The 24,175-nt window shown below is 48.9% G+C and overlaps 2 protein-coding genes across 2 annotated transcripts in view; one reads left to right on the top strand and one right to left on the bottom strand.

The window, feature by feature from the left end:
- Positions 1-10,395: 10,395 nt before the first annotated feature.
- LOC135821776 (uncharacterized) lies at positions 10,396-11,868 on the top strand. Its single transcript, XM_065334773.1, has one exon. It carries the CDS (start codon positions 10,396-10,398, stop codon positions 11,866-11,868), a length of 1,473 nt encoding a protein of 490 aa, XP_065190845.1.
- Positions 11,869-13,477: 1,609 nt separating this feature from the next.
- The window catches only part of LOC135821775 (leucine-rich repeat-containing protein 55-like), a 54,871-nt gene continuing 44,173 nt past the window's right edge, over positions 13,478-24,175 (bottom strand). The window contains exons 6-7 of the mRNA XM_065334772.1: positions 16,022-16,093; positions 13,478-13,619 (exon numbers count right to left, since the gene is read on the bottom strand). Coding sequence (XP_065190844.1) covers positions 13,478-13,619; positions 16,022-16,093 — 214 coding nt within the window. The remainder of the gene's footprint in view (positions 13,620-16,021; positions 16,094-24,175) is intronic.

Genomic DNA, 24,175 nt, shown 5'->3' with positions numbered 1-24,175 from the left:
ACTGCCTGCGCAAACTAGCCTTGTGGAGGGCTCCGGGCCATGACAAGTTGCACGGGTACTGGTGGAAGAGGCTGACAAGCCTGCACTCTTACCTTCGGAGGGCCTTCCAGGGGGTGATAGATGGCCACAGTGACATTCCGGGATGGTTGACGTCTGGCGCTACTACTCTCCTTCCTAAGACTTCTCCACCTTCGGCAATGCCCAAAGATTATAGACCAATTACGTGTCTTCCGATACAGTACAAGCTCTTTACCGCCGCCATATCGAAGATTATGTGGCAGCACATCAATCAACATGAAATACTTGCAACGGAGCAGCGCGGTTGTGCAGCAGCTGGTCTTGGTTGCAAGGAGCACCTGATGGTGGATAAGATGATTCTGGAGGATGCCCATACGAAAGGGCGAAATCTGGTCATGGCATACCTGGACTTCAAAAAGGCGTTTGATAGTGTGTCGCATGAATGGATTCTACATGCTTTGACGATGTATCGATTCCACCCGTCTTTGGTCACAACTATTGCTCGTAGCATGCAGAACTGGAGAACGAAAATGCACATATGCGACCATATGCCAGGCACATATGCCTGGCGCTAAACCCAATCAGTTTTGAGCTCAACCGATTGCCTTTGGGATACAGAGTCAGCTGCAGAGACGCCGAGTTGTCTATCAATCACTCTTGGTACATGGACGACATTAAACTCTACGGGAAAACTACAAAGGATGTGACTACCCTCGTGTCTACCGTGTGTGGCGTTGGTGATGACATCGGCATGAATCTCAACCCGGCCAAGTGTGCCGTGCTGCACGTCAGGAGAGGAAAACCAGATGAAGGATGCTCTATCCAGGTTGGCGATGAGACCATTGCAGAGTCGCTACGACTCAATGAAACATACAAGTACCTTGGAGTAGTGCAAGCAGTCATGATACCTCACCCGCAGCTCAAGACGCAACTCACTGCAGAATACAAAAGAGATTGTATTTGCTTCTTAACAGTGGATTGAATGCGCGAAACATGATCAAGGCCATCAATACGTATGCTCTGCCGGTTATGACATATAGTTATGGAATCGTAAATTGGACCGAGGCTGAAATCAAGACCACAGATCGAGCGACAAGATCAGCCTTGACTGCGTCTGGATTTCACCACCCCAAAGCCTCAGTCAACAGGCTCTACATGAAGAGGGGAGATGGAGGCCGGGGCTTGGTCTCTTGTGAGGATATGCACGGCCGGAGCATGTGTGGCCTGGCCCGCTACATGAGTACCAGCCCAATAGACAGAATAAGCCTGCTTTATCAGTATCATCAACAAAAACCTAGAACAAAAAGCCACTCAATAACTGCAAAGGCCGCTAAGTTCCTGTCGAGTTTGGATCTGCCAGCAGCTGGACCAGCTTTACCCAATAAGCATACCATTAAACAAGCGTGTGCTGAGCGAAAATCCAAAACACTTTCCACTATGCCGCTGCATGGGAGATATTGGAGCCGATTGGAGGAGAATCACCTAGATAAGGAGCTTACCTTCATGTGGTTGAAATCAAGGACACTGAAACCTTCAACTGAAGGCATGATTATGGCAGCACAAGACCAATCCCTCAAAACGAAAAATTACCAATACGCCATAATGAAGTCAATTGCTCGAACTGATGCCAATTGCAGGCTTTGCAAGGGCAGCTTATAGGCCTTTCACACGACGGGACAAAGTCACGTCTGTTCGGGCTCACGGGCGGATCACCAAGGCGATCATCAAATGGCGGGAAATCTGAATCCGTAGACCCGACGGTCTGCCCGCGACACCCTGACCCCCTGGCTGTGCGTTTTCGTTTTCGATTTCGTGTTTCCTGTACTGGTTTGGCTTGTGTTCGCGATCGCGTCTTCTCACTGAGCGTTTCCTGAACAGCAGCACAGGTCCGACTTTCTGAACAATGGCCACCCGGACATTCAGCCCAGAATCCGAAATGATGCTTATCGAAATCTTCTGCTCCCTACTTGAATCGACTGATAAAATGATGATGACGCGAGCAGCGAAAGAAGACAAAGCAACAAAACGGCTGAACGGCCAAAAGGATTTGGGAAATCGAACGAGGCACTCCAAACCCTGTAGGCTGTGAGCCGATTGCCCTGTCCGGACCCAGTTGCCCAAGGCCACGGAAAACAAACAGCAAAAATAGAGCAAAGCTACGCGGATTTGTCAAATCCTTGGTCCTAGAAATCCAGTCAAGAACGCCAAAGCAACAAAGTCGTCTTTTCAGTCTTGTTCTACTCCAACATCAGGCAAAGAGAGTTTGAATTTTCCCAGGAGGCATGAAAATAAAAAATATTTTGATTTATTTCCATCAAAACACGTGCCTCCATTACAATTACCTAGGCAACAGTCAAATCGTGACCGACTCGCGTGCGCCGTGTCGGCAGAGTGTAATAGGTAGCCGAGTGGTAGGCGCGGTGAAATCAACAAAAATTACTTTTATTCTACTTTCAGGTACACACCTGAGATATAATCGTTAGTGAAAGAAGAAGCGGCAAAATAAATAACTTTCTCTCCGGTGCTCACCTAGAGGCTGAATCCTTATTCTTCGAGTTAGCTTTCATTGCTATCCAATCTAATCTAATCTAATTAAAACAGAAAAAACGCAGCTGCTTTTATGCAGCAAAACGCCGTATGCTTATATGCGAAGATACACTAAAATTACTATACATAAGGTCGCTCCGTATTGCTTCCGTATTACTTCCGTATTACTTCCGTATCAGCCAGGCAGGGATACTACACCCTCCCTTCCTACAGATAATCACGCCCTCGTGATTTTCAAAAAAATTAGTGAAGAGTTATGAACACAGCGTCAACCGGAAGATGGCAAATTATATCGGAAATGATAACGTTTAGAGTAGACAGAAGAAATGAACTGATAACAAATCATAAAGTAGAAGCACACCAGGTTCACACGATCTCTCGGGGTAAAAAGGGGAAAGAACTGTCCTCCAAATAGGACCTGAAAAACTACAGCACTCTTGCTGCACAACGCTGGCACAACCCGCCAGGAACATCGCAGTTCAAAAACCGAACTGAATACACTATATCTATAAGGGGCGTTGTCACACACATTGTCCCACGTTAGCTGGGTAAGCCGTGGCTCACCATGATCAGACGCCTACCAAACTAAACTGGATTCACACACTCGCATAAAGGAAGACTGAAAAGAACAGGGAGACTGAAGGAAGAGAGGAAAGAAAATGCCATACCTAGAATCAGCGTTAGTAACCACGGCGGCGGCTGAAGCTACGGCCGAGGGCAAGCCAGGTTTTATCTTCATCTTGGTTGAGCCGGTCACTCAGAGCGGCTAGCTCGGCGTCAGACAAATGACCTCCCTCCTCGTCTTGAATCGTGGTCTTCACATTGTCGATAGCATTGCTTGTCGCGACGTAAAGAGTGATGGTATAGCCAGGAAGAGTGTTGACGAAAATCTGCATCCCACCACGGAGGCGAAGTACCAAATGAAGAGTGGGCTCCTGCTTCCGACTGCGTGCCGGCGAAAATCAAACGCTGCTGGTCTTGGGGAATACCCTCCTTGTCTTGGTCAGCAGCCTGCATGTCGTCGTCCTCATCAGCTTCGCCATCACCACCGGTAGTATACATGTAGGTAGCGGGTCGCTTGGAATCGCCGTCGGAGTTTCCAGTGGATGCCATGCGGAGGGAAGGGTGATCCACGCTAGCACCCTGACTGTGCTGCAAGCTAATAAGCAGGGCCAAGCCCAGGAAGGCAAGAAACATGATTCTCATCTTGATTCGTCGCAGGGAGCTGTAGCGGGTTGAGCCATGGGGTCTGGGGTCGAATCACGTTGTTTTATTTAAAACTACACCGCTGCCACCAATGTAATAGGTAGCCGAGTGGTAGGCGCGGTGAAATCAACAATAATTACTTTTATTCTACTTTCAGGTACACACCTGAGATATAATCGTTAGTGAAAGAAGAAGCGGCAAAATAAATAACTTTCTCTCCGGTGCTCACCTAGAGGCTGAATCCTTATTCTTCGAGTTAGCTTTCATTGCTATCCAATCTAATCTAATCTAATTAAAACAGAAAAAACGCAGCTGCTTTTATGCAGCAAAACGCCGTATGCTTATATGCGAAGATACACTAAAATTACTATACATAAGGTCGCTCCGTATTGCTTCCGTATTACTTCCGTATTACTTCCGTATCAGCCAGGCAGGGATACTACAAGAGCTAGTCGTCGTGTGAAGTGTCTTGCCGTGGATCGTAGAACCATGGTATCGTGAAATCGTGAGCACGAACCGTCGTGTGACAAGGCTATTAGAAACAATTGACCACATTGTCAGTGCCTGCCCAGTTCTTGCTCGGACCAGTTACATTGAACGACATAACCGGATATTAAATTATGTGCACTTCGAAATGTGTAAAGCACGAGATCTACCTACTGGTGCTTCACGATTCGACCACCAGCTCAAGGCATTGGTCAAGAGTCATCAGTATCGCCTCTATTGGGAGTATTCGGTCCCAACTGACCTGAAACTATCAGCAAACAGGCCCGATCTGCTCCTTGTTGATGACAAGGAGCGCATCGCCTACATTATAGACATCAGCGTTCCTGGTGAGAACAACATCAATAAGAAAATGGCTGAAAAGCGCTCGAAATATTATGATTTGAAGGGGGAGATTTCGAGGATTTGGTCCCTCACCCAGGTTGACGTGGTCCCTGTGGTTGTCGGTGCCCTGGGAGGCTTGGTGGGGGAGACTCCTCAATGCCTTCGGACTGTGCAGGGAGGAGACCTGGCTATTGTGCAACAGGAGGCTATACAAGGTTCGATTAAAATACTTAGAACTATCCTTAACATGTAGATGCACCTCTGCTGCGTTTGCATGTTCAATAGCTAAGAGACTTGAATAACGACTGATAAAGACTGCTATTTTCTTTGTTACTACTCCCTTCATTGGTTGATGTATTTTGCCTGTCGCTGCAAATTCTTTATTATTGTTTTGATGTTGGAGTTCGGATTGAGTTTCTTTCCTTTCTTCCTCTTCCTTCAACTAGTTCTTGTCCCTTTGGTTTTTACTTCAAGTAGGTTTTATTTATTTAATTATTTTTGTTTTTGTTTTTTCACTTTCTTTTTTGCTGTCCCACCCATGGAAATATTTCCCGGTGAGTCTGGCTTATCGCCTTCGAAAGAAGTGAATAAAGGAGAGATAATAACAACAACTATTGTAGTTTGGATAGTTTGGATAGTTTGGATTCTTCGTCTCCGCCTCGTCGCCATCGGGACATGGAGAGTCGACGCCTGGAGGGTCGCTGCCCTCCTCGGAACGTGGAGAGTCGACGCCAGAGGGGTCGCTGCCCTCCTCGGGATGGCCTCCAGGTCAGCGCTGGCTGCAGCGACCCGAGCACGATAATAATAATATTATAGCTATGCCGCCATGCTGCACGTGCGGAAAGGCCTCGACCGGTTCAGGCTGCAAATGTGCCAAAGCTGGACGTCAATGTACCAACTGCTCCGCCAATCGCCATGGAACGTGTCGTAACTCCTGTCGCTCAACGTCGTCACAGAAGGCCGGCAGCGCTGCTGCCGCCTCTCATCCGGCTTTCTCTTCATCGTGCCCAGCACCCTCCGCCGTGAATACTCGAAATTCAAGAACTCGAAATTCAAATGTTCAAGGAGTATCTCAAATATCGGCCTCCTCTTTCTGCCACAATGACACCCTTCTACCACGTCCTCACAACCCAGCGGTGCTGCCACGGAGACGTCTGTTTCATCCTCATGCGCCGCTGCGGCTTCTGGCTCAGGCACTCAAACTCCCCAGGTTCGAAACTCTCAAGAGAATTCTCAGCCGCCTTCCGGTACGCTACTCTGCCATTTCATCCCAGGACATTGACCTGCTTGCGAACTTGGACGCCTCTCAGCCACCTGAGCGACTCACTGACGCTGCACCAGCCCTAAACTGCCAGCCGTTCACCTGGGCTTCCGTCCCATCATCGCAGTTTGAGCAAGCCCTGGAGCACACGAGAGAAGTTGTCGTCAACTGGCGCCGCAACATTTTTGCAATACCATCTGGAAAAGCAGGCTGTGTGTTCGTGGAGGAGCAGGCTCGTCTCCTGCAACTCCTGTCCCCTGACACACCTCAGGAACGCATTGCACTGAAAGCTGCTATGGTGTTTCCGCCGCTTCTCCTGCAGAAACCTTTCCGGACATCAAAGGCTGCTGTTCATGTCCGCTGCATGCAGCGTCGACTCCAACTATGGAAAGATGGTGATATCACTTCCCTGCTCCACGAGGGTCAGCAGATCCAAGACCACCTACCATCCGGTCCTCTCCAGCGGTCTGATGACGCAGCGGTGAAAGGCTTTACCCGTCTCATGCTCGCGGGCAAAGTGAAAGCAGCAATTCGTTGCCTGCACACCTCAGGCAAGGGGGGCGTCCTTCCCTTGCAGGCTGACTGCGGTGGCCAGTCCACCATAGATATTCTGAAAGCCAAACACCCATCACCGGACTTGGACGGCCCCTCATCCGATGTACTGCTACAGGGTCCGTGCTGCCCAACGCATCCCGTGCTGTTCGAACCGGTGAATGCTGCATTTCTCCGGGCTACCTCTCTTTCCCTGTCTGGTGCGGCAGGGGTGTCTGGGCTGGATGCAGATGCCTGGCGGAGGATGTGTTGTTCATTTGGAAGATCTTCCACGGGCCTATGCAACGCTGTAGCCATGCTGACGAAGCGCCTCGCCACCTCTCCTGTCGACTCGGGTGCTTTGGCGCCGCTGCTGGCTGGAAGGCTTGTGCCCCTGGATAAGAATCCTGGTGTGCGCCCGATCAGCATTGGGTAGACCCTCCGTCGCCTCATTGCCAAGGTGGTCCTCCGCATCACGCGTCAGGACATTGTTGAGGCCGCGGGGGCACTTCAAACCTGTGCTGGGCAGGAGGGTGGGGGGGGGGGGGGGCGGAGGCCGCTGCACATGCCCTGTGTCGCCACTTTGACAGCAGCAACACAGAGGGAGCACTTCACAACATCCACCTACTATGTCCATCAATAACAATTTCGAAAAACTTTTACCGCAGCACAGTACCTCTCCACGTCAGCGGTACGGTCATCTGGTCTGCTGAAGGGACCGCGCAAGGCTGCCCACTAGCCATGCCCCTCTACGCTATTGCCATTACGCCACTCGTCACTACCCTCGCCACCGCCCTTATGGACGACTCTCCAGCTGGCACGGTGCATGACCGCGAATCACCTGAGAGACCAGCCGGCGCCGGTGCGTCCGCTGCTCGACCGGACGCCTCGACTATCCAGCTATGGTATGCCGACGACGCGGGAGCCGCTGGCCTGCTGCAGCGCCTTCGTACCTGGTGGGACCAGATCTGTCAACTTGGCCCAGCATTCGGCTACTATCCAAACGCTGCCAAGACTTGGCTGGTTGTCAAACCCGAGCATCTCGATGCTGCCAACGCTGCATTCGCCGACACCGATGTCCACATCACCACTGAGGGCCGCCCCTACCTGGGTGCTCCTCTGGGCTCGGAAGCCTTCAAGACAACATTTTGCAATGCTCGAGTGGAGGCTTGGGCATCTGAGATGCGTGAGCTGGCGAACGTTGCCAAGGCCGAGCCCCAAGCCGTGTATGCCGCACTGGTCTTTGGGTACCGTCACCGCTGGACATTCCTGATGCGCGTGTCGAGCTGTGCACCAGACGTCTTCGAGCCTCTCGAGTCCTCTCTTCGCTCCGTCTTGTTGCCAGCTCTATTGGGTGTGCTAGTCGTCCCTGCCCCTCTACGCAGCCTCCTTGCTCTGCCTGTGCGTCATGGTGGCCTTACAGTGCTCAATCCAGTTGAGGCTGCCCCGCAACGGCGGACAGCATCTCTGTCCATCACGAGCAGTCTCCAGCAACTTATCGCGGACCAGTCCTCCCTCTACAGCGTAGACCCAGCAACCATTTACGCCGCCAAGACTGCTGCCCAGCAAGCCCAGTCTGTGACTACCAACACCGTCCTGCAGACAGCTGGTCCAGAGGCCCTACCACCAATGCTTCTGGAGCACCTCCAGGCCAAGGGAACAGGTGCATGGCTGACCTGTCTTCCTGTTCGCGAGCATGGATACTCCCTCGACCGGCGGTCCTTCGTTGATGCCCTATGCATTCGGTATGGCCTCACCATCCACGATTCACCTACCGAGTGTCCATGCGGCCGGCCGTTCACCATCGACCACGCAATGATCTGCAAGTTGGGCGGCTATCCCATCCACCGGCACAACCATGTCCGCAACTACCTGGGCCAACTTCTCTCTCAGGTGTCTGAGGATGTGCAGCTGGAGCCACCGCTGCAACCTCTACCGAAGGTCCGCACATTTGACCATGGTCCTGCCCTGCTCACTGCGGACGACGCCAGACCGGACATCAAGGCCAGGGGGTTTTGGTCGGTACAGACTGATGCATTTTTTTGATGTAAGGGTGTGCTATCCCAACGCACAGTCGTACCGATCTCGCCCGCTGGCTGAGGTGTTCCAATGGCACGAGCGTCAGAAGCAGTCGGCATACGGTGCCCGGATCCGGGAAGTTGAGCACGCGTCGTTCACCCCGATCGTCCTGTCTTCTGCTGGTGCCCTGGCGAAGGAGGCCACCCAGTTCCTGAAGCTGCTCGGAACGAAGCTCCTCACCAAGCTCTCGCAGCCTTATCCCCTCGTGATGGGAAAGCTGCGAACGGACCTGGCTTTCAGCCTTGTCCGCGACTCCGTCCTGATGGTTCGTGGGAGTCGCCGTGCATTCCGTGCACCTGGTCTGGCGGCGGATGTGGATGCTGTTTCTGTGGAGGCCCGCATGCCCGCCACTACGTGACGCTAAGTCCTCCTGGGGTTTGCCGCTCTCCGGTCCTCTTTCATCCCGTTCTCCCCTCTTTTTTTGGGGATTCTTTGTACTTTGTCTTTTTTTTTCTTGTTCCTTTGTTTTTTGTAGGACAGATTTTTGGTGTACTGATTTCGGTTGTTGTTGTGTCTGACTCTATTCCCAATATCTAATTCTGTGTTTGGTTTTCCAACTCATTGGGTTGTAGTTTCCATCATGAGTTTGATTCCATCGTGAGTTTGATTCCATCGTGAGTTTTGAAACTACAATGTCATCTTAATTTGAAATAACTTTTTAGTTGATAATAATAATAATAATACCAGCTTCCTGCATGATGGATCCCTCTCTGACACCAACATCAAGCAGCACAGGATCCACCGGCAATATAAAGTCCAGACTTTGGATCAGGCCCGCCAGCTACTGGAGCATACGAAAATGCAGCTAGAAGCAACAGCCGCATGGATCCGGCGCTATAAGCTAGAGGCAACACGCAGGTCGGAGAATCGTGTTTTCGTCACGAATGAGCGTCAGTTCTACCGCAATATGACCAAGTCTACGGAAATGCCTGGGCAGCCACCTGTCGACCAGGCTGCTGCGCATCCATCGGCTGAGGCTGTTACTGAGTTCTGGTCATCTATACTGGAACAACCCGTGGAGCTGCGTGACGGTGCTTGGCTTGATAATTTGGAGAGGGACTGTGAGGAGATTCAACAACAAGACCGTTTCATTCTTCAACTGGAGGACCTCAGGGACATTTTGAAGAAATCAAACAACTGGAAAGCCCCAGGACGGGACAAGATCCATGCATTTTGGTGGAAGAAGTTTTCGTCTATCCACGAGCGGCTTGTGGTCTCCTTTCAATCAATCCTGGATGCAGAGACAGAGTCGCCGGCCTGGTTCTCGTTTGGTAGCACCACTCTACAGCCTAAGAAAGGAGACCTTTCTAGGCCCGAGAATTATCGCCCAATAACATGCCTGCCAACGATTAGCAAGATATTCACATCCTTACTCGCTGCTGCCATGTGGCGCCATTTATCTTCAGAGGATATCTTTGCAGATGAGCAAGTTGGCTGTACTCCAGGGCGTGGTGGATGCCTTGACCAACTAATGATCGACAAGATGGTTCTAGAGGATGCAGCATCCCGTTGTCGGAATCTTTCGACGTGCTCGGTGGACTTCCGCAAAGCCTTCGATAGCCTGTCTCACCAGTGGATCCGGAGATGCCTGTTGATCTACCGCTTTGCAGACAATCTGGTCTCATGCATCTCAAGCATGAAGGATCATTGGAGAACGCAAATGGTACTGCCTGGTCAAACACCCTGTGCATTCAGTCGCCCAATATCTATCCACCGTGGCATTTTCCAGGGCGATTCCCTTTCTCCACTGCTATTTTGCCTGTCTCTAAATCCGATCAGTGGCGAGTTGACCAGGACGGGTCTTGGCTTGCTGTGGCCCACCGGCCCAGGTGTGCCCTGTATCGCACCTGTGGTACATGGACGACATGAAGCTCTTCGCCCGAAACCACAATAATCTGCTCTCCATAACCAATGTTGTGGAGTCAATGGGCGACTGCATTGGTATGCATTTCAACCCGTCAAAGTCTAGCTGGCTCACTTCGAAACGGGGGAGAGCCCAGAGCGATCAGCAGTCTGCTCTCCAGACACTCCAGGGTCACGCTATTGCTAAGCTGCAGGCGGAGGAGTCCTACAGGTACCTTGGTGTCCCGGAATCAGCACATTTTCATGCCACCGAATTGAAGACCACAGCAAAGTCTGAGTTCGGCCGCCGCCTTCAATTGATATGCTCATCTCAATTGAACGCCAGGAACTTGGTCAAAGCCATCAACACCTTTGCCATTCCAGTCATCCTTTACTCCCTGTGCATCGTTGAGTGGACAAAGGCAGAGATAGAGGAACTCGACCGACAGACCCGCCAAGCACTGTTTAAAGAACACGCCCGCCACCCCAAGGACTCTGCCGCCAGGGTCCACCTGCCTCGTGACATGGGTGGTGGAGGAATTCTATCATTCCGGGATCTCCTGGATAGAACCTGTGTCCGGGTGGCGCGGTACCTACAAGCCCACCCAAACGTGCCACTGTTGGCTGCTGTTAAGCGCCATCACGACAATGATGTGGCACCGTCAAAATCAGTTACACGTCAAGCCTCCAGACTTCTGGGTGAACTTGACCTACCCGACTTGGAGACTGCCACAAAAGTCATTGTCAAGAAGGCCGTTGCTCTCCGGTGCCTGGCCGTTATCCAAGGTAAGCCTCTCCATGGCCAGTTCTGGAGACGAGCTTCTGATGCTGGCTTGGACCTGGGCTTGAGTTTTCGCTGGCTGAAATCGCCAACGATCAGGCCTGCGACAGAGGGACTCTTGTTGGCTGTACAGGATCAGGCCATTGCGACCAGGCACTATCAGGTCACGGTCATTGGACGGGGAGACGTTGTGGACATTTGTCGAGTTTGCGGCGCTCGCGGAGAAACAGTTGATCACATTGTGGCCTGTTGCCCAGCCCTAGCCACAACACTGTATATCGAACGGCATGACATGCTCGTCAAGTTGGTGCATTGGGCACTATGCAAGCGGCATGGTCTGGGTCGGCCAGGAAGCAACCCGCTGAAGCATCATCTTGTGCCTGTCACGGAAAATCTTGACATGAAGCTCCTGTGGGAGTTCAATATCCCAACGGATACGCAAATGCGCCACAACCGTTCAGACCTGGTGTTGCGGTCCAGCACACAGGTGCTGCTGATGGATGTCAATGTTCCATTGGACCAGAATGTGCCTACAAAAATCCACGAAAAAATAGCAAAGTACGCTCCCCTTTGCCAAGAGCTGCGGCGCATCTGGCATGTGGATGATGTCCGCGTTGTGCCCCTGGTTGTTGGGGCGCTTGGTGGACTGACTCGTGTGTCCCTCTCACACTTTGTGTTGGCATTGGCAGACACTCTGCGCATTGGAAGGGCTCAGCAATGTGCTATCCTGGGCACGCTGAACATCGTCAAGTCGGTTCTTGGCATTCGGCATTAGGCTCCTCATGTTACGGGTAGAGCTAGTCCGTATAAACCTCCAATACTGCACTTGCTTTGACATCCATGAATGTGCAGTATGACGGTCATCACAGCCTGATTTTTCTCTTGCCAGTTGAGTATGTCCGGCATTCATCTCTTCCTCTATTTCTACAGGTCTATTCCTGTACTGGTAGTCCATTTTTGTGATTACTCTTTTTGAATTCGAATATATCCTGTCCTCCTCCATCTTTTTGTATTCGAATATGTCCTGGCCTCCTCCATCGTTCTGCTTATTTCTGTCCGTCTTTCAGTTTCTGCGTCGGCTTTCAATATTTTTTGCTTTGGTTTTTACAATCCTTTTTGCTTCGGTCTCCATTGCGTTGGCCATTTATCTATTTTTTTTCTCTCATTACCCTTGGTCTCTTTTGGCCCGGTGATGGGGTTCTTACCTCATGTCATGACAACGTGAGTGAAATAAAGCCAACTCCATAATAATAATAATAGTAATAGCTCGTATTGCTTGCGCCTTTGATCCTAGAGGGTGGTAGCGTTTCCATGACGGATGCGGAAAACTGGGCTTCCAGCCGAGTCTCAAGCGAACCGTGAAATTTAATTTTTTATATATTTTATTTCTTGTGGGCATTCTGGACATCACAAGACCGACCGCCCGAATCCTAGTCGCCGACTACATAAGATAAACTGCGAACAGTTTAATGTAGACCTTAGCAACAAGCTGAGCACTCTGCAGGCTCAAGCAGATGTGGACACATTTGCAAATTGCCTAACCTCCGCTCTCCTCTCTACTCTGAATGACCATGCACCAGTAGTACACCGAAAGGACACCCGTCCTTGTCCATGGCTAAATGCAGCACCAGTGGCCTGTTTGAGGGAACGGAACTGGCTTAACCGCTTGTTGATGCGGGACAGACAAAATAAGGAGCTACACAACCCACATAGATCTGCAAGGGTTGCAGCAGGGAAGCTAGATCATAAGCTCAGAAACGAGTTCTTCACTGCACAGTGCAACACCAGTGACCAGCGAAGACTTTGGTCAATCATGAATGCAGTTGCTGGTTGGAAGAAAGAGATGTCTGAGCCACAGGCATCCATCACAGAACTAACTTCACTCTTTGGTTGTATTGTCCATGACCCAGCTCGGACATTGAACCTTCAGCCACCCGCAGGGCCAGCATTGGAGACATCCCTATCCAATTTCCAGCCAGTTTCACATGAAGATGGCTCTGTTCTTGCATCGAATCTCACCAGCATTATCAATTTGTCTCTTATAACTTGACAGGTTCCACCAACCTTCAAAGTGTGACATTTCAGTCCATTGTGTGGCAACCGAACCCTGCCCCAGAACTATCGTCCAGTATCTCTCCACCCCATTATCTCCCGTATTCTGGAGACAATGGTTAAGAGACAGCTTACTGCCTATCTGGAGGCACATTCGACTGAGGATGCACTTTTGATAGCTGTTAATATATGGTCCACTGCAAGCCGCAAACGAGAGTTCACTTTGACAGTGCTTGTTGATATGTCGAAAGCCTTCGACCGTGTTAAGCATGGACGTCTAGTTACAGTTTTGTTTTCCCTTTGTATAGCTGGATTGGTTCGCTGACTACGTCTCAGGGCGTTTCCAGAGTGTCAAAGTTCTGGACTCCGGTAGTGAAGCCGTCAGTTGCTCCCGTGGTGTTCCCCAAGGTAGCGCCCTTGGGCCACTGCTTTTTGTGCTCTACACTAGTAAACTCCACACCATACTGCCACCGTCTGTACAGCACCAAGAATTTGCAGATGACATTGTCATCGACTGCTCCCATCCGGCCACGGGGCACGGCTGCAATACAACCGGAAGTCTGCCGCAATGGGGAGAAATTCGGTGTGACCCCTACAGCCCAGTACCTTGATTTAGTCCTGGATAATGATTTATCCTGGGCTCCACATGTGGAGTATATTGGTCGCAAGACAGCGCGAACAATTGGTCAGCTCTGGAGGCATGGACGAGGACTGAGTTTGCTTGCCCGGAGAACATGGTTCCTGAGCATGATCCTTTCCCAGCTTTGTTATGGTTCAAACAGTTTCTTTCAAGGACTTAGCACACACCTGCTTGGTCCGTTTGAAAACATGTTCAAGGCTGGCATCTGTGCCACCTTGCGACAGAGGCTCTTGTGGAGTCCAACCCTTCTTGATCAATTCTCCAAACCCTCCAACAGAGGTCTACGGTCAACCCTCCAACAGCGTAATTTCGTGCCCACAGCCCCTCTTCTATCCCTGCCGATGTCCCCAACCTACTGCACCTGCTAAATCAAACGTTTCTGGTCCTAGTTCATCGGTGCCTCCACCACAAAGCTAGCCCCCTGCTTTAGGAGATGTTCACAGGCACAGCTCCAGTTGGCGCCCCAGCAACATCCGGGCAACTTGAGGGCAGCAGTCCAATCTGCTATGTGTGCATTTTCTCTGAAGTCCCTTCGGGCGACGTTCCATCTGGTTTGTGGCAATTGTCCAGTGGAATGCTCTTCCCGAAAGCGTCAGAACTGAGGGTGGAAAGCGGACCTTCCAGGCTCTCACATGCGCACTAGATCTAGAGGCGATTGCAGAGGAGCAGTAACTCGGTCAGCTACTCTCACAGACTGATCGATCTCTGTCTCTCTTTCTCTCTTATTCTCCCTCCCCTCCCCCCCCCCCTCTTTCACTCTCCCTCCTCTCCCCCCCCCCCTCTCTCTCTCTCTATCCCTCTCACTCACTTTCTCCCCTCTCTCTCTCTCTCACTCCCCCCCCCCCCTCTCTCTCTCTCTCTCTCTCTCTCTCTCTCTCTCTCTCTCTCTCTATCTATCTCCCCCTCTCTCTCTCTCTCTCTCTCTCTCTCTCTCACTCACTGTTTCCCCCGCTCTCCCCCCTCTCTCTCTCTATCACCCCCCTCTCTCTCTCTTTCTCTCTCTCTATCTATCTATCTATCTATCTCTCATTCTCTCTATATCTCTCTCTCATTCTCTCTCTTTCATTATGTCTCTCTCTCTCTCTCTCACTCTCTCTCTCTCTCTCTCACTCTCTCGTTTTCTCCCTTTCCTCTTTTGTTCTCTCTGTCATACTGTATCTACGACCTAAGTTTGTGTGTGTGTGTGTGTGTGTGTGTGTGTGTGTGTGTGTGTGTGTGTGTGTGTGTGTGTGTGTGTGGTGTGTGGTGTGTGGTGTGTGGTGTGTGTGTGTGGTGTGTGGTGTGTGTGTGGGGGGGGGGGGGGCGCATGTGTGTGTGCATTCGAGGATGTGTGTGTGTGTGTGTGTGTGTGTGTGTGTGTGTGTGTGTGTGTGTGTGTGTGTGTGTGTGTGTGTGGGTGCGCGCGTGCATGTGTGTGTGGAGGGGGGGGGGGGGTGGTTGGGTGCACATGGTTGGTATGTGGTGTTTATGTGAGCGTATGATAATAATCTCTTCAATAATATTAATATCTTTATTTCAAGATTACCCAGCGCCGGCGAACGCCTATCAGGTTGATCTCCTATTTGAACATGCGCATATGTGTGTGTATGATGTGCCCTAGCTCACTTATAATATTATTATTATTATTATTATGTTATACACGTAGATCATGTCCATGATGCCTTTCCTCTGCGCAGGTCGACCGCACTATTGTTTTTAAGATTCACATAATTATTACTTCTGCATATGCATTACATACTATGATCATGCTGGCTCCATCCCTTATCTCCTAAGCTACCACCCCCGCCCCCCCCCCCCCCCCCCCCCCCCCCCGGTGCGTCTGCCCAGTGTTGACTCCGAGACCCACGGTCGGACGAGCTGCCAAGGCCTCACCACCACTGCCGTTTCCGTGCTGCCTTCTCGATACATACGTATGTACACTGTATATCATGTGCACATTCACATGTCTGAAAGTTTGTGGTTTTTCAATAAAATAAAATAAATGTTTGATTTTCACTTCTTCCCCACTCTTCCACTACCATGTTCATAATCAATAAGAGAGCATGTCTCTCTTCCAAGAAATGCAGTGTAGGATGGACCTACTGGACATAGCGTTCACTTGCACACCTGCACTGATGACAGTTCACTTTCGTCCCAATGCAGACCACCCGCTTCTACCTCGTCTTGATGCCTCAAAGGCAGCTGGGCAGAACTACGCAAAAAAACTCTTTTCCGATACATGCCCACCATGACTTACAGGGTTTGTAATTCGGTTGTGGCTTTAAACAGCCCGTCAGGTAGGTCAACAAGTTGATTATAATTGAAATGTCTGGGAGAACAAAGTAGAATTTGGATAAGATGTACATTGTACGTCAAGTGTGTGGGTTACAATGAGATCTGAGTCTCACCCACCGGTGTAGATGAGAGACAGAGAGAGAGAGAGAGAATGATAGAGAGAGAGATTGAGAGAGAGAGAGAGAGAGAGAGAATGAGAGGCAGAGAGAGAGAGAGAGAGAGAGAGAGAGAGAGAGAGAGAAACATAGGGAGATGAGCAAATTAAGGAGATATATCCGGTTGACTTGAGGTTGCACTATCCGGCTAATATGGGATTACAAGTACATTGGTTTGTAACTAGTTGGATGAACACATTGCCTCACGCAGAGCCTTCCAGCTCTTACGACAAGCAACTGTTGCCCGGAGCGAATGGAGATATCCCAGAGTCAGGAGTCTACCCTGCCCGGCTTTCTGCAGATCTTGATGCAGCACGCTGGGAAGAGTGACGTGTGGCCGGCCAAGCCATCTGGTGGTGTTGTTTGCGAAACAGATTTCCATTGCCGATACTGCGGGGGTTGAGGGCGGCAGCCGCAAAATGTCACCAAATAGACGCCACCGGGCAAGGCGTACGAAGATGCTGATTCCCTCTATTTGGCACCTCTGGTACAGTGCTTCATTGGAGATGCGCTGTGGCCATTTGATGCCAAGGAGAGACCGCAACTGACGTCGGTGAAAGGCATCCAACTTCTGGAGAGCAGATTGCGTGAGGCCCCAAGTGCCACAGTTGTACGTGAGGACGGGTAGGACAAATGCCGAGTACAGTCGCAGGCACAGACGCTCACTCACAGCAGATCTCCGTTTCCAGAGGTTACACATTGAAGTGAAGGCTGCTGAAGCAAGCTGCTTCCTCCGTGCTACGTCAGCCTCGTTGCCAAGAAGAGATCCTAGTTTCGGACCATTGTCCACTTCTCACCAATCCTTTCGTTGCTTCTGAGCACCTGAGCACGTTCCATTTTACTAGGGTTGACACTCAGTGATCAGTTGGCCCTCTCAATATCGACTGGAAATGTAATACCATCCAACATCCAAATAATAGCTATGAAAAGTATGAATGCCGCAGACATCACCACGCAACATGACAATTTCTTTAAGGTTTGAGATTGAGTTTCCTGAATCGATTTTCAAGCTCCGGTCATCAGTGGAAATACGGAACTAAAGTGATCAAGGAAAACACAAAGGTTAAAAATCCAAAGAAGTGTGACACATGACGCGTAAGTATTACAAAAGTGAGGGCTAAGATAAAAGTAAGTGTGACAAATGGGCATGAACAGTGCAGAAACAACTCATGAACAAGGGGTGCAAACTCACGAAAATAACCTAAGTGCTACAACATGTTCTTTTTGCTTACACAAATTGTACTTATGCGTACGAATACGAACAGCTTGAAGGACCTTCAACTGCTGGACATACCGTATTATCTCTCTTATAAACACAGGTCTCCATTATATGCACAGTCTCCATTATAAGCACAGGTCAGAGGGCTGTTGAGATAAAAACGCACAGTCTCCAACATAGTCACAGTGATAATACTGGAATGCAGCTGTGCGCACATAATAGTGCTCTACGTGCGTGACTTCCACTTCCGCATCATTCTTTTTTCTTCTCTCGGTTCTCTAATCATGAAATCTGAGTTAAATTCCAATTTGAGTGTTTACCGGTATGCAACTTTCTTTATTTTTTTAAGGTTGAAAAAATATAAACACAGTCTCCAGTATTAGAGAGGTTCCACATAACGTAATTACGTTAGTAAAAAACGTTGTCGATCTACGGAAAGTCTTAGGTAAACTGCATGCGGATCTGGGTTTCGCCATACGGAGTTTTCAAATCACGTAGCTGCCCTTGGCAACTCCGAACGCGGCAGTGTAGGACCAGATCGACCTGGGGAGAGAGTCATAAATTTGTACCCAATCCATTAACGGACCAGCTACGTTATCAGAGCCCTATCTACGTACTCTCTGTAGACAACTTTCCGTGAGTGGAGTGCAAACTCACGAATTCACGGGTTTTTCCCGCCCACTAACGTAAAGTTGCTCAACTATACGTAGTGCGGAACCTCTCTAATATCACAGTCTCCTCTATAAGCACGGGTGCGAAGTGGGTTGAAAAAATAAAAGTCCCGTGTTTATAACACGGTAACCGACACGACACAGTACAGGGAAGTAGGAATCATCATACACACTCAAACAATCGGGACGAGATAACAAAATTAATGTAAGTCGACAGCTGACTTCTTACGAATCTCATCCTCATCAGCTCCAGCACCTTCGCTGCCACCTGACTCCTCCTCGTCCGTTTTATCACCATCACCACCAGCCGTCTCATCGTCATCCGCCTCGTCGTCATCCGCCGACTCGTCATCACCCGCCTCGTCATCATCTGTATCTTCGTCATCCGCCGCATCATCACCCAACTCATATTCACCACCAGTCAGTCGTCTGGTACCATCCGTGTTCTCCTTCCTACGTCTGTCCCGTCCCACTGTCCTTAGTTCATCCCTGTCTCGAGATTGTGTTCCGTTTAGCTTCTAGCTTCAGTTCTCCTTCGATGCTCCACGTGGGCCTTGGCCATTTCTAGCATATACTACGGTTGAATAATTTGCAGTCGACCTCCGTGGTCTCCGAACCGCGAAATTATCAATCATAATTTAAGAGTGGGTAGGACATCCTTCTTCACCATGAAGGCACGAGCTGTTGTGTAAACGAACCGGACACTAACATTAAGAAAATCCGATTCTACAGCTGACTTAACTCGACGTTGCATGGTACGGCAAACAGCTTCACCCTTCCAAGGCAAACGAAGATACACCGGAGTGGCCTCGGAGGACACTTCCTTCGCTCCAACCAGTGTACTAACTATGACATATTTTGATATCACATATTCCGGGTACCCATTTAAACGAAACAAAGTGCGTAGCCGCTCCAGCTCCTCATCCAACTTTGAAGGCGAACATAATCGACGAGCACGATCTACTAGATAACGAACGAGATTAATTTTGTACGACCTCGCAGTAAACGAGTCCCAAACAATGTACAAGCCGGTGAACGTTGGTTTCCGGTACACTGATGTCATTACACCACCCTTACCAGACGTATCTACAAGAACGTCCAAGAAGGACAATTTACCAGCCGATTCAAACTCACAAGTAAACTTCAGTGACGGGTGCAGCTTATTCAATAATTCAAGAAACTCCTGCGCGTCGTTCCGAGACTGAAAGTAGGACCAACTATCGTCAACAAAACGACAATACACCGCAGGCCATTTACATTTGGGGACCAATGATTCGCAGTAACCCACAAATATATTTGCAAGAACTGGACCCAACGGTGAACCCATCGCGACACCATCTATCTGACGATACATAACATTCTCAAACGAAAATTCAACGCCACACGTAACCATATTCATAAGACGGCGAAAGTACGTCTCTTCGATAGTAACAGGAGAACCTACATTACCACGGTACATAGCATCACAGCAAATATCAATCGTAAAATCCAAAGGTACGTTCGTGAAAAGACTCACAACATCAAACGAGCACATATAGAATGTCTCCGGGAATTCGTGATCATGCAAAAAGTCGGCAAACTCAAAACTATCCTTGACTACATATATACTGTACATGTCGAGAACAGGCTGTAACAAACGACAAATCCACCTCGACACTTTGTACTGCGGTGAACCACGCATGGACAAAATCGGACGAACTGGACAACCAGCCTTGTGAATTTTGGGTAAGCCATACATGCGCGGTCGCGCAGAACCAATTGGACTAAATGAATCCGACTCAGTCTGCGTGATCTGCTTCAGCAATACTAACTCATGTTGTTGTTACTCCGCAATTCTTTCCGTACACTAAAATGTTCACGGGTTAGTGTAAAACATGTCGTGTCATTGCTAGATTGGATGTATTGGTTCGCAATGTTAGCCAGAGAGGTTGCGCACACCGACGCTGATCTGTTTGTCTTCGGTAGTGATGAGGACAGGCGATCATAAAATACCTCAAAATCAGCCATAACCTCTTCTCGGTTAGTTTTAGGCGGCAAACCGAAACTCATACCTCGGCCTAGCAGCTCTTTCTCACCAGACGAAAGTGTATAGTCAGACAAATTGATAATGAATTATCACATCTTATTTACAACTTCGAGTGCCGGCAATGTGAGAGCCGGTATGTGGGTAGGACCCTTCAGCACCTGGATGCACGGATCCACCAGCATGTGCCTCTTCACGTTATGCCTGTTGTGGCACGGTCGTCAAGGCCTAGACGAGGTCGTCCCCCAAAGATTGGTACTGCGACTGGAGGTGCACCCTCGCTGGGGACGGAACACACTGGGGTGTCGTTGTCTTCTTCGTCAGCATCGGCTTGTTCGTCATTGCCTTCGTCTTTACCGTCTCTTCCTCCTATCCCGTCATCATCGTTGGCATCTGCGGTTTCGTCTTCTTTGACTTCCTTGGTACCGTCATCCGGTGTGTCCACCTCCGGTGGCAAAAAGCGTGGCCGGCCACCGAAGAAACCACCGGATGGTGTGTCTGCGGGACCAGTGACTCGCTCTAGGGTGAGGTTAGCAGAGTCTTTATCGTCTCCGTGGTTGTCGTCATCGTCGTCGTCAGCGTCTTCCTCATCTCCCCCCTCCTCTTCATCAACATCAACAGCCATTGGAACGTCAAAGGGAGCATAATCGCAGCAGGCAGTGCCAGTAACGGACGTGCCTTTGGTACTGACATCTACATCGGCCTCGTCTGGATTGGCAGTAGCGGCGAGGAATGTCAGGTCGGTTTCATTGTCACGTAATTCCAAAGTATGTACTGGTTCTAGTAGCGTTGTTAGGGTGTATGAATCTGCTGTTGCCAACCATCTTGTTCAGAATAGCGATTGTCGTTCTAGTTATGCTGATGATTGCTTTTCTGCTCGGTCTCGTTCACGTAGTCAAAGGTATTTGCGTGTATTGGAGTCTATCTACATTTTTACCACCAAGCCGATTTTGTGTAGGCAGAAAAAGAATTTGTTTACGTTGAAATTGTTTGTGAATTTAGATCAGTAGTTCTCGTTTGTGGTTGCATGGTAACTTTCTAGTGGTGAATTTTTCGCATCTGTTGTCACCTGATATCGTTGAATGGTGTAATGTTTCTTTCAGTTCTCATTTTATCGCGCTAGTTAGGGTCTAAATTATTACTTGGATTGTGCGTATATATATTGAGTTAAGAGCTATTGTGGATTTGCCAGTAATCCTCTGATGAGATGGTGACGAAAACGTTTAGGAACAAGCTTCTTTATTGACATGAAAACAAGATGTGCTTATGGTGTTTGTACTGAGTGCGCAGCTTACTCTATTTATTGCGTTGATTACATTTTCATCTCCACAGAAGCTTAATAAGTAAAACAATAATAATTTATTTAAACTATCGACGAGGAGACAATAGTCGTAAAATGGCAATAAATAAGATAAATTGTGCACTCATAACAACAGCAAAAAATGAAGAAAGTCAAGTTCCATAACGTTTTCTTGTGACTGTCATCAGTGGAACGCCGTCACATAAAAATGTGATAACTAAAACACACACTTATATACATGTAGCTAATATGGTTTCAGGTAGAAATACAGCAGCTAACAGGTACAAAAAGCGAAGTTTGCACCTTTGCAATGTGTGAATATAGTGTATGTGAGAAAGGTAGTGGCAGATGAATGTGATACTGTGTGAATGAATGTAATGGTGCGTGTGTTTCTCACATACACTATATTCACACATTGCAAAGGTGCAAACTTCGCTTTTTGTACCTGTTAGCTGCTGTATTTCTACCTGAAACCATAATTGAGCCCCAGCCAGCAGAAACCTGAACATGTGTAATTTTTTCAAAAATTATTTTTTTGCTCGAAATTGATTCTACACTATTAATCATTCAAGTTATCAAGTTTGGTGACAATCTGATAAGCGAAAGCAAGGAAAATAGAGTTTGAAGTCACACAGGTCAAGATTCCGTACAGTTGGCGCAGCATCCATGCCCAGTGACTCAATGCAAGTTGATCCTACAGTTTCTGATTGTGATGTGGAACAGGTACATGTAAGTAAATAGAATGCAAGTCAGGCTTGCCCTCTTGGTGCTGCAGGCATGAGTAGTTCAGAAGTGTGACGATATTCCGTATACATGTACACCACTACCTTCTTTACAACACCAGAGTGCAAAACGATGATTGGTGGCTGGCCTTCCAAATTGTGTGCAGGGACCTCTGTGGTGGCAGTTTGAGCAATGTCCCAAAGCTTGCCATACTGATAGATGTACTGACCAATACCACTGACATCCACTCCCTTGCACACTTTCACTCAGACCATGATTTCAGCATAATTGTATTTCAATGATATGAGCGAATACTCGCGTTTTGTAGCACGTGAAGATGTTGCCCCAAAGCGTTCAGCCGGTTTGACTTTTTAGGGATCCCTTTTCTCAGCACAGGCAGCAGCCAGCTTGGCGTCGTCTGGTAAGGTAGGGTACTGATAATACTACGCTCTTTTTTGCGCCGTGAGAAGCCCTCCATCAGTGTCTGCAACATCATTGTTGTCGATGTAGAAATACGGATCGCTCAGCGTCGACATTCAGCTTCTCCTCGCCGTCGCTATTACTCCAGCACTCACTATCGTCGCCACCAGTATCCAGTGTCGATTTTATGAGGGCTCTTCGTTGCTATGCATATGAGACTCGCCACTGCTGGACAAACTCAGCGAGATCGCCACCAGAGAAATAATTCCGATCGCGAACTAACTTTCAGCGCCGATTCGTACAGGGAGTCTCACGCTGACAACTCTGGACCTAAGTCCTTGTCGCGACACCTGTCGCCATCGCTGTGTCGAAACTCAACCTCCCTGTGACGAGCTCTCAAGTAGCGCTAAAATCAATTGACCAGAGACATTTGAAGACACTTGAAACTCCTTTGACAACAAAGACACCCACTCGATCGAAAAAGAATCTTCAAAAGCCAGCTCACTGCGCGTCCCAAACTTTGACGTCACATTTTGATGATTGATATCAAGTACACAAGTGCTGGTTTTCGCTGGCCGGGGCTCAATTATTAGCTACATGTATATAAGTGTGTGTTTTAGTTATCACATTTTTATGTGACGGCGTTCCACTGATGACAGTCACAAGAAAACGTTATGGAACTTGACTTTCTTCATTTTTTGCTGTTGTTATGAGTGCACAATTTATCTTATTTATTGCCATTTTATAATAATTTATGATTTTAAATAGTTTTACTCGGTTCAGGAGCCAATTTAATAATTGTGGTAACAGAGGTGATGATGACGAACCCGGAGCCCAGTTTGCTCTCGACAAAAACTCACACGACAACGTTGATCTTTTCTTATTGTCAACTAACTTTGATAACTCATCGCGAAAGCAAAGAAAATGCAAACCTCTCACGGCTGAGGTAAAAAGAACAAGACCCTCTTTCTCTCACGACAACTCCCCAAGCAGGGAGCAACAGCAATATCAAAAGCAAAGAAAGCGCCGCGCGTACGGCACATGCAGGGCCATATACGCAACCTACGACAAATTAGCAGCAGCGCTGGTACAACAGAAATGTACAAACGCCGGAAACGTAAAGGTCATGGACCCATGCAACCCCCTGCCGGCGTGGACAGGGTGGCTACAGCTATAAACGAGCTCATATCGAGCCAAGAAAGATACGCGACAGATACAACTCAAGCATATAGAAACAAGAAATAATAAGTGCACTGCAAGTGCCAGCGTAATCTGGCATAATGGCAAATATTGTATAGTAGTGAAGGTGAGTCCTGAACAAGCAGCGTACAAAGCTTGCAACACGGACATAATACACGCGCAATTGTTGCATAGTAGAACAATGCCCGTCCCGCACCAAAAGAAGCAGAACTCAGTGCTAAATAGAGGCTCTTCTTATCAAGAGGAGAGGACAACATGTTACGAGTTATGACAAACAGTCCACCAACGTGACCAGATCATATGCAGGCAGCGAGTGCGACAAAATGGCACAAAACTTACAAGGAGTACGGAGACATTCAGCAACCTGACACCTAGCTCGAACACTTCTCCAAGGCGCAAGCCAAC

This window comes from Sycon ciliatum, chromosome 7 (assembly GCF_964019385.1).
Source record: "Sycon ciliatum chromosome 7, ocSycCili1.1, whole genome shotgun sequence".
Classification (NCBI taxonomy): Eukaryota; Metazoa; Porifera; class Calcarea; order Leucosolenida; family Sycettidae; genus Sycon; species Sycon ciliatum.
This window is presented reverse-complemented; position numbering and strand designations above follow the sequence as displayed.

Excerpts from the sequence above, each read along its gene's own strand:
- LOC135821776 (XM_065334773.1), top strand. The coding sequence starts at position 10,396 with ATGGGCGACTGCATTGGTATGCATTTCAACCCGTCAAAGTCTAGCTGG.